Source organism: Pangasianodon hypophthalmus, chromosome 15 (assembly GCF_027358585.1).
Source record: "Pangasianodon hypophthalmus isolate fPanHyp1 chromosome 15, fPanHyp1.pri, whole genome shotgun sequence".
NCBI classification, from domain to species: Eukaryota; Metazoa; Chordata; class Actinopteri; order Siluriformes; family Pangasiidae; genus Pangasianodon; species Pangasianodon hypophthalmus.
In genome coordinates this window covers 25,558,716-25,568,715 of record NC_069724.1, presented here as the reverse complement: position 1 = coordinate 25,568,715, position 10,000 = coordinate 25,558,716, and the positions used below count along the sequence as shown (strand labels likewise).

The 10,000-nt window shown below is 38.3% G+C and overlaps 2 protein-coding genes across 3 annotated transcripts in view; both read left to right on the top strand.

The window, feature by feature from the left end:
* faxdc2 (fatty acid hydroxylase domain containing 2) overlaps positions 1-1,774 on the top strand; it is a 9,475-nt gene extending 7,701 nt beyond the window's left edge. The window contains exons 8-9 of the mRNA XM_053240134.1: positions 258-424; positions 609-1,774. Coding sequence (XP_053096109.1) covers positions 258-424; positions 609-765 — 324 coding nt within the window. The 3' untranslated portion in view covers positions 766-1,774. The remainder of the gene's footprint in view (positions 1-257; positions 425-608) is intronic.
* Positions 1,775-4,373: 2,599 nt separating this feature from the next.
* Positions 4,374-9,408, top strand: LOC113525426 (uncharacterized). 2 transcript variants are annotated; one of them, XM_034311429.2, is made up of 8 exons: positions 4,374-4,811; positions 4,981-5,181; positions 5,269-5,577; positions 6,499-6,864; positions 7,003-7,113; positions 8,228-8,278; positions 8,397-8,425; positions 8,566-9,408. In XM_034311429.2, the coding sequence occupies exons 1-8, from the start codon at positions 4,751-4,753 to the stop codon at positions 8,623-8,625; spliced, it is 1,188 nt and encodes a 395-aa protein (XP_034167320.2). In that variant the 5' UTR covers positions 4,374-4,750; the 3' UTR covers positions 8,626-9,408. The 2 variants fall into 2 exon arrangements, with proteins under 2 accessions (XP_034167320.2, XP_026767731.3); XM_026911930.3 differs by having other exon boundaries at positions 4,376-4,811; positions 4,966-5,181.
* The last annotated feature ends 592 nt before the right edge of the window (positions 9,409-10,000 follow it).

Sequence of the window (10,000 nt, the reverse complement as noted above, 5' to 3'; positions counted from 1 at the left end):
ATGGCTGCATCACATTAGTTATGATGGTGTAGTATAGGGTTAATTCATTAAGCAGTGTTTATGTTTATATTTATTGTTGCATCATTACATAGAGCATTTAATTCATGTAGAATATTAGGAGGTGACGTGTAGAATGCAGTGTGTTTGTTGGCATTGTGAGCATAATGCTCTGTTTTGGGAAATCAAGTTTGGGAGTGTGTGCGTGTGTGTGTGTGTGTGTGTGTGTGTGTGTGCACGCGTGTGTGTGACTGCTGCAGTTCTCCAACATGCTGCCGGCTCTGATAGGTCCGGTTCTGCTGGGTTCTCACATGTCCACCACGTCTCTGTGGTTCACCGTGGCTCTGATCGTCACCTCCATCTCACACTGCGGTTATCACCTGCCCCTGCTGCCCTCGCCCGAGTTCCACGACTTCCACCACCTCAAGTAACGCCTCAGATCATCTCTTATTCTTTTTATACTTAATCTACACCAGTAAGGGTGCACTAACATTTGCACTACACTAAACAGTAAATAAAAATGAAAACTGGAACAAATTAAAAAAATAATGATTCAATTTACAATAATTTAAAAATAAAATTCATTAAATTTAATAATTCTCTGTGTTCAGGTTTAATCAGTGTTACGGTGTTCTGGGAGTTCTGGACCGGCTTCATGGCACCGACGATAAATTCCGCAAAACCAAAGAATACGAGCGACACACACTCCTGCTGAGTCTCACACCGCTCTCCAAGAGCATCCCGGACACGCCCAAAAAACACGAGTGACATCATCACCACCCCGGACACGCCCAAAAAACACGAGTGACATCATCACCACCCCGGACACGCCCAAAAAACATGAGTGACATCATCACCACCCCGGACACGCCCAAAAAACACGAGTGACATCATCACCACCCCGGACACGCCCAAAAAACACGAGTGACATCATCACCGCCCCGGACACGCCCAAAAACACGAGTGACATCATGTATTTTATTTTCATTAGGATTTTAACAGATTATAATCATCTGAGAATGATTTGTGTTTCACTGCTGTCTCCGACGCGGCCTCAGCGACTTCCCCTAATCACTCTGAAGTGTACACTACACACTAAGAGTTCTTCAGAATAATCAGAATTTGAACACAATCCAGTATCACGTTTTAAAATACGAAGTGTTACTTGATGATGTGGATTCAGATCCTAACAGAAATCTAACACACTTCACCTGAACAGTGATTAGCGTCTCTTAAGATGGCGGTGAAGGGAACTTCACCAAGGGGAAGTGGACGAGGGCGCATTACAGTCAGGAATGAAACACTGCTAATAACATAAACGTGTTTTTAGATAAAGACATGAAGAATGTAATTTTTCAGATCCTGTGTTTCTGCATTAATAATGTAATAAATAATCACTACTTTTCAATATTCACATTACAGCTTTGCTGGACTAAGCAATTATTTTATTAAATGATTATAAATCTTATGTATAATAGAGTAATGTGTTTATATCAGTGTTTTATTCACTGTTTCATGCACATCAACATTACAGGTCTGTTTTTAATAATTTACCGAATGTTAGCACTTTCATTATCATTTTATAGAATTATAATTACAGAACACAAATTACACACAGCATATAAAATGCTATAAATGTGTTTAATAAAAGTTCTTATATTCTGATATTAATATTAATTTGAGCTTAACACTAAGATTGTTAACTGCTGTGTAGCGGTGCATTAATGTGCAGATTTGTATTAATAATAATAATTAAATATAATTCTGCATTTCTGAATGCTTCTGTCTCTTTGTTCAGTGTTAATCAAGTCAGTGCTAGTTAGTGATTAGCATGTATGCTAACATTAAAGGTTATTTTTAGATAAGTTCTACAAGAGCAGAATTATCTGCAGATTAGTGAATAAGAGAAAACACTTGTGATGTATGTGATAATGTGGAAGAAATTTTCAGACCTTAAACAGATATTTAATGTATAAACTTTAAAATTTAATGCATACACACTGAAACATGGTGTGTAGAAATGATGTAGAAATAATTCGTTATGTTTTGGGAACGTTTCTTTTGCAATGTACAAATTTCTTTCAACTTTAACTTTCACTTAACTACATTTCTAAAATCAAAGGAGTCATTTCACTCTGATAAAGTCACATAAACAGTTTATTAGTGCAGTATTCATTGTTTATGAGATGAGTTTTGGACGTTATTTCTCGCCTGTTTGATCACCTATTCGGCTCTTCGGATCTGTGAGTCGACTCCCTAAAGAACCTAAAGGACCAAATTCAAAGAACCGATTCAAGGAGCCGATTCAAAGAGCCGATTCGTTCGCGAAAACGACACATGTTTACTTTTTACTTTAACGGGAAAAATAGCGATGATGACTGAGATAAGAAAGTTAAATTCAATACTAATATCTTTTATTGATTTCTAAAATAACTGTGTCGTGTGTTGTTTGTATTTAAATGACATTAGGCTAGTTTTCCTGTCAGGTTAGCTTGTTAGCTTGCTAGTGTTATTAGGGTTAGCGCCCACTGAGGATTGTAGTGAAGAGACAGGGAAGTGTGTTATAAAGCGTTATAACAGTTCAGTGACCTACTTTAGCAGAAATCACTTCATTCATTTAATATTGTACTGAATGAACTAGCTGCTATTAGCGCCCTGCTAACTGACTAAGCTAGCTAATGTTAGCATTGTTATGACCATCTCGCGCTATAGTGTGTGTGTTTTCATATAAAGTCACTGTAATAATAAATAAAAATAAAACTCACTCAGATTCCTGAATCCTGATACAGAGATTAAAGTTCTACCTCAAGACTTTATTATAAAGTTTATTGTGTTTCTTTTTAACAGTTTTAACAGTTTTATTGCAGTAAAAACACATTACTGTTTGGCAGAAAGACTTTTTTTGGTCACAGTTTGTAAGAAGTTTTTTTTTTTTTTTTTAATATCATATGTAAAACAACGTGGAAATGCTAATGCTTTTTTGCTTTTTATTTTATATATTTTTAAAAATTTGCTAGCTCTGACTAGAGGCAGGAAAGCGCCCCTCAGCTCTGAGTTCCTGCTCGGGGCCGTGGGACGGTTTCCTCCACGCCGGGGAGGTGAGGTACGGCTCCGGGCCGAGCAGAGACGCCTGCTTTACACTTGCACGTGATTTTGCGTACAGAAACAGCGGTAACACGAGCGGCATTGTTCACACACTCGCTGCGGATCTTCTGTACATCTGAGAGATTTAAAAGCCGCAGTCAGTAGACGGCTCGTCAGAGCCGAAACATCGCTGTCCATCAGGTTTCCAGGTGAAACTGTAAAATGCTTAGCGATGTTAAACACACCGACCAGCTCTGGGTCTCTCTTAAGATTTGCAGCTGTTGTCGTGATTGTTGTCATGAGCTGTGTCTCAAATCGAAAACTCTGAGATTACATTTAAAATTATTTACTAATCTAGAAAACCCAGAAGGCTGGTACTCAGAACAGAGCTTTCTGTAGGTTTGAAAGTGACATGAGAGGTTTTTAAAATTAAAACAGGAACTATAACAGGAAACGCAGTTAGCATTAGTGCTCAATAACGGTGTAGAGTAGTGCGTACGTGTGTGATTGAAACACAGCTGAACAGCTGGACAGGGAAATTGGTGCTTTTACTGCTGCGTGTCATTGTAGTGAAAAAGACTACAATAACATTAATTTAAACAGGGTTTGTCTGAATGTCGCTCTCAGAAACATTTAACGTAAACATATTAACATATTAACATATTAGCACACAAAATCTGTCTTTGATATTTTTAACATTAATTTGTAAAATAAATGAATGAAACAAAAGAGTAGATTGTGAGTTTCTCTCACGAACCCATTTGTAAAACGACCTCACGTGGGGTCACGACCCCTAGATTATTTCCCCTGACTTAGTGTTTATACTTATTTATGAAAGATGTTTTAATAAATATTAATGTTATTATTTATTACTCTGTAATGTACATGACTCAGTGGTTAAGGTTTCGGGCGACTGATCAGCAGGTTGTGAGTTTAAATCTCAACATCACCAAACTGATGTTACTCATTACTACTGTAATGTTTTTACTAAAACTGATTTATCTGCATTCTGTGACCTAAATGAACAAAATATACAATTTAAAGGTGAGTATCTTTAATATGAGTGTAGTTATTTATATATAACTTACCTGGGGAAATGTGTATTATAAAATATTACAAAATTTTATATTTTGTAATATTTTATAATACACATTTTACATTTTATAAAATATTACAAAAAAAGGTTTTGGTTTTGGTCAAACTTCATACCTCGTCATCGAGTCATTCAGATCTGTTGAATGAACGTGAAACCTTCTTCTGATTATTATTATTATTTTTATTATTATTTTTATTATTATTATTATTATTTTTATTATTATTATTATTATTATTATTATTAAGTGCAGGTTTATGTGGATTCTCCGAGCAGTTGAACGTCACGCCGGTGTTGCAGCGTCTCTCAGGCCCAGATTTTAATTTAAAGCTGTAAGGTGTTTACATCGTGACATTTTGTTCAGCCTTCTGTGGTTTGATCTCAGTGGTCTCTGTGCATGCAGTATGATGTTGGTATGTATAAAGGGATATGTGTGTGTGTGAGTGTGTGTGAGTGTGTGCGAGTGTGTGTGAGTGTCTCATCACGCAGAACTCCTCTTTACACTCGCGTGCTAACAGGAAATAAGAAACTGAAGTTCCTGTAACTGCTGAATGATTCACAGATGTCTATTTCACAATGATTCTACCTGCTTTACTTTTCTTGTGTTTCTTTGCTGGAAAACCTGCCGAGTTAAAAGGTGGGTTATAAAATTATAAAATTATATTGTTTTTGACAGGATGAAATGAATAGAAAGACTCATTTATTATTATTATTTTTAAAATGATTATTTTTAAAATGATTATTTTTATTATTATTATTTTATTATTATTATGTTTTTTCTTCTTTATAAGTAAATGTACTTGCAGTGGCAGAAGGAAGCGACGTGTCTTTAAGCTGCTCCTCGGCCACTGGCGAGTCTCACTGGCTCAGACATAAACCCAACACCAGTCTGAAATTAAACACCACAGAATTTCTCCTGATAAAAAACTTTCAGAAGCAGGACGAGGGATATTACGACTGTAACATTGGAACACATCAACACATGTTCAAGTTAGAATTAAAGCATGGTGAGTAATTATTAAAAATATTTTTTAATCCAGTGGTGATGTAAAGTACAATTTACACAGCAGAGTTTTCTGGATTTTTATTTTCAGGATCCACAAAGGAACAGTTAATTTTTTTCCGAGCCTCTGAGGGAGATTCAGTTTTTTTCTTCTGTAAAGCTCTGAGCGCTGCATCGTTAAAGGCTCAATGGTCCTGGACATCTCACACATCATCTCATTCCATCGGACTAAACCAGAATTCTCATCACTTTAATAATCGGCTACGGTTCAGAGAAAATGAAAATGATTTTTCTTTAGAAATCTCCCCTGTACAGTGGAACGACTCGGGGAAATTCAGCTGCAACATAAATTCAGCTTCTAAAGACCAAGCGAGCGTGTTTGAGCTAGTGCTGGTGAAAGGTACGCTAAACCGTCTTGTCTTTTTTATAATTAATACAAAACAATTTTTATATCAGATCTGCAATTTTCCACGAGATAAATAAAGTTTCCGTTGATCTCTGTAACACTTACAGCGCCGTGCAAAAGCCTTAGGCACCGTCACTGTTTAATTTCATTCTGACTGTTTTTTTCTGTTAACTTTTAAGTTTATTTTATGACTTCTGCAGTAAAACATTTTAGATTTTCCAAGAAGACTTTTCCAACAAAAAATTAAATATTACAGAAATAATGTTTATATGTGAGGAAATAAAGTAACATATTACACAATACACCACTTTTGACAAAAAGAGAATGAAAGTTAGCTGGCAGGTTTTAGCTGCGAGTGTGAGTCAGAGTTTCCATAAGATTCTTCACCATGTTTAAAAAAACACCCACCAACTAATTTATTTATAAAACTGCATCTGAGGTATTTTTAAAAGCAAAGTTGTTCTCACAGCAGATACTGACTCAGCGTAAGTTTATTGCTGCTTACTTCACTTTATAGTAGATTTATTATGTAAAAAAAAAATCATGTAATTTCATTATTATTGAAAGCGTCTTTGCTTTACAGCATTTCTTTACACACGTGTAAGACTTTCCCACTGTAATGTACCTCGTTATATTTTAGCAACGCAACTGTAAGATTGAAATATTTTATATAAAACACAGTATGTAGGGGATTTTATAAATAAACTGCTAAAATAAATATAGTGTACTTTATGTTTATATGAGAAATGAAATACACATAAATAAGTTTCATGCTGGAAAATAATTCGTAATATTCTTCCACTTTCAGTAAAAACCTAACGGTGTTTATTTTAGCCTGAAGGAGCTGAAGGTTTAAATTCCTCACAGGATGAAAAGGTAATGAAGCTGAGATGTTTTGATGTTTTTACTCCACAGTATCTGCAGATCCTCCGGGGATAATGTTCGGCCACAGCGTCCGCTTAAAGTGTGAGCTTTCTTCTCAGAATAAAGATTTCCGCGTGTTGTGGATGAACACAGAAACACGAGAGACGTTCTCAAACCCGCTCGAGCTGAAAGATGTTGCGCTGAGTCAGCAGAGCTGGACCTGTTGCGTGTTTAACAGCTCCGTGCTGAGAGCCGTGTTTCCTCTCACGCTCAACATCACACACGCCTTTACTACAACACCTCCATCACCCACACCTCCATCACCCACACCTCCATCACCCACACACACCGAGCCAGAGACTCCAACAGCACACACTACAGCTGCAGCAGACAACTACACATCCAACCCTGATGCAGGTGATCACACATACACACACACACACACACACACACACACAAACACACTCTCCCACTCTCACACACTCTCCCACACACACTCAGTCTTACCCAGTGGAATGTGCAGCTCACTCCTGTCCTCTGTTCTGTGTGTGATAGAACACGGCCAGTCTCACACCATCACCACCACCATCATCATCATCGGAGTCTTCATCATCTTCATCCTCGTAGTCGTGTTCATTGCTGCGTTCAGCACAAAGACACCTGAGAGTAAGAAAACCAAATGTATATTTAATTATATAAATACATAAACCTGCAGGAGGCCAGCGCTGTTTATCTCCAGCGTAACTCTCAGTACTGCTGAGACTTTACACCAATAACATCACATCTGAGTGTGTGTGTGTGTGTGTGTGTGTGTGTGTGTGTGTGTTGGTTCCGGTTCACTACTGTGATTGGACGAGCTGCGTTCTGAGAGCACTGATATTCACTCTAACAGCACTGAGACGTGTCACTGCGTGCATCACTCCACTCGTCCGTGTTCACTACACAACATTACAATTCTAGCGATGGTTCATTACACTGAAACCGTCACCATGCTGCGCGTTACCATGGCAACACACAACGCTCTCTCCAGCTGTGGCTTCTTTTGGAACTATTTTTGGCCATATTGTGTCTGAAATGTCAGTCACAATCATGCTGCTGTACTGAATATCAGCACGGCTGTGCTTACCTGTGCTTACCTGTGCTTACCTGTGCTTACCTGCAGCCTCGTGACTGCAGGTGAATCACACCCGCGCTGATATTCACTACAACACACTCTCACTCGTGTGGTATTGATCCTACACCAGGACTGTATGATTAAGGGAACCGGAGACGGGTCGAGTCAGAGACGGGGAATGGGGAGGATCAGAGGCGGAGGCCGTTACTCATTCCTCACTTTCCTTTCATCACTTCGTAGCTCCTCCCTCTGAGGAAGTGGAGATCAAATGAAAGAAAGGAAACAAGAACAAACATATTTACAGAATGAGACTCTCTCTCTCTCTCTCTCTCTCTCAGAAGCGTCATGTTTGTGTGTGAACTGTACAACAGATCTGCATTTACTCACTTACACACTGAATAAAGCTTCATTACAGCATTATAGCACATGTAGCTGCATCACACACTTGCAGCCTAAACATCACTCTTCTCCTCACCTGACTTCTCCATCTTTAGAGTAAGGCACTTTCATTAACTGACTTGCGTGATGATTTTATGTGTTGAATTAATATTTAATTCATTATTTTGTAAAACCAACTTTGTGGTTCTTTTTACTGTGGCATTTATTCTCATTAGGTTTGAGGAGAGTTTAATGTTAATCTGATTTATTTTCTGTGTTTTTGTTCAGAGAGGACAGAGAGTGTAACCTACGCTGAAGTGAAGTTCAGGAAAAAATCAGGTAAATAACTTTATTACTTTAAACACACACACACACACACACACACACACACACACACACACACTGCTGCTATTCTAACATTTACACTGAATTAATAAAAACATTCCAACTCTTACAGACGCTTCCACCGAACACCAGCTGAATTCTGTGAGTACCTCATGTCTGTTTCCTGGAATTGTTTTTAGTAAATAACCACATCACAGATGAGTGTGAGAGGAAATATCTACGTGTGTGAAAAGTGCTCAGTAATTAAATTGTTCATTAGTGTTATTTCTGCTCTGCTTCAGACTGACGTTCCAGCTGAAGAAGAATCTGAAGTTTTGTACGCGACAGTTCGTTTGTCTTAGTTTAAAAATGAAAGTTTCTCTGAAGGGCTTTTTAATAATCAGATACAACATGAGATAGAAGAGTTCCAGTTTTATAAATTCCTGACATTAAACTGTGGATTTTTCTGAAATTATTATAAATACCATGTAAATAACTGCATGTGTTTGTTCTTTACAAATTAAACCCAGTTCTCGGATCCTGAACGCAATCTGAAGTACAATTTGATTTTTATCTTATTTTTACTGAGAAGTGGGGAACATCTAGCTGCAGTTTGTCGTTTATTCAGCGTTGTGGTTTCAGAATCTTTCTCTCTCTGCGGTTGAGAACAAAGCCACAGTTTCTTCCCTCACACTGAGGAACGCACACATTTAGAGCAGGAGTGTGAAATGACTCATGAAACAATATTAATCATCTGATTAAAAACATCAAAGGACTACAGAAGGGACTAAAAGATGCTGTGGCAACGAGAACGAAGCTGTCAAGACGAACACACACACACACACACACACACATACACACACACACACCTTTATCCTGAAATCTGTTTTTCTTCCTAAATTATTAATCAGCCTTTTTCAGCTGACTATAAAAACTGTGATGATTTTGTTTTTAATTCACACAGCAGAAAATTAAACCAACAGAACAGAGTGCAGATGACACACCTTTCATTAAGAGTGAATAAAGAATTATTTAGAGAAATAACAGAGGCATAAAGAGCACACAGGCGTTAGAGCAGGTGGTGTGTGTGCTGGTTTATTCTGCCGCGTGTGTGCATCTGAACACAGACTCAGCAAAGAAAAAAAACAAAAGAGAGAGAGTTCGTGTTTCACTGAAGGAAGAAAAGAGCAAAGACATGAAGTGATGAAGGAGTGTGTAACTGTACCAGCCACGCCTCCTCGACTCGACCAATCAGCATTCACCTCAAATCTGGTGGACAACACTGCAGAAACACAGCAGGTATTTACCCACAATTCCTCTCTCTCTGTCTCTAGCACAGCACAAACACACTTCAGCACAGGATATAAACCACACTAACACTGATAAGCCTCACTGCAGAACCAAAAGTCCAGGGTGTGGAGCTGGACCTGATCCAACTCCTTCTATAAACTGCTGTAACACAAAGCAACTAACAAACACACCTTGGAGTGTCATGTGATCAGGTCCGACTCCGCCCCCTGGACCTCTGGTTCTGCAGCGAGGACTAATCTCTGTGCTTGCTTTAATGGGACACGACGGCATTCCTGTGTTTGGCCACCAGGGCGCGCGCGCACACACACACACGGTGTACATGAAGGTGTTTAAACACTGTCTTAGAGGCACAAACACACAGACTCAGCGCGAGTGTAAACTCAGTGTAGAAAATAAAGACACACACACAGAGTTTAAGGGGTTTTT

Excerpts from the sequence above, each read along its gene's own strand:
- LOC113525426 (XM_026911930.3), top strand. The coding sequence starts at position 4,751 with ATGATTCTACCTGCTTTACTTTTCTTGTGTTTCTTTGCTGGAAAACCT. Across the intron at positions 6,865-7,002 it reads CACATCCAACCCTGATGCAG|AACACGGCCAGTCTCACACC; the intron begins GTGATCACACAT and ends TGTGTGTGATAG. Across the intron at positions 7,114-8,227 it reads CAGCACAAAGACACCTGAGA|AGAGGACAGAGAGTGTAACC; the intron begins GTAAGAAAACCA and ends GTTTTTGTTCAG.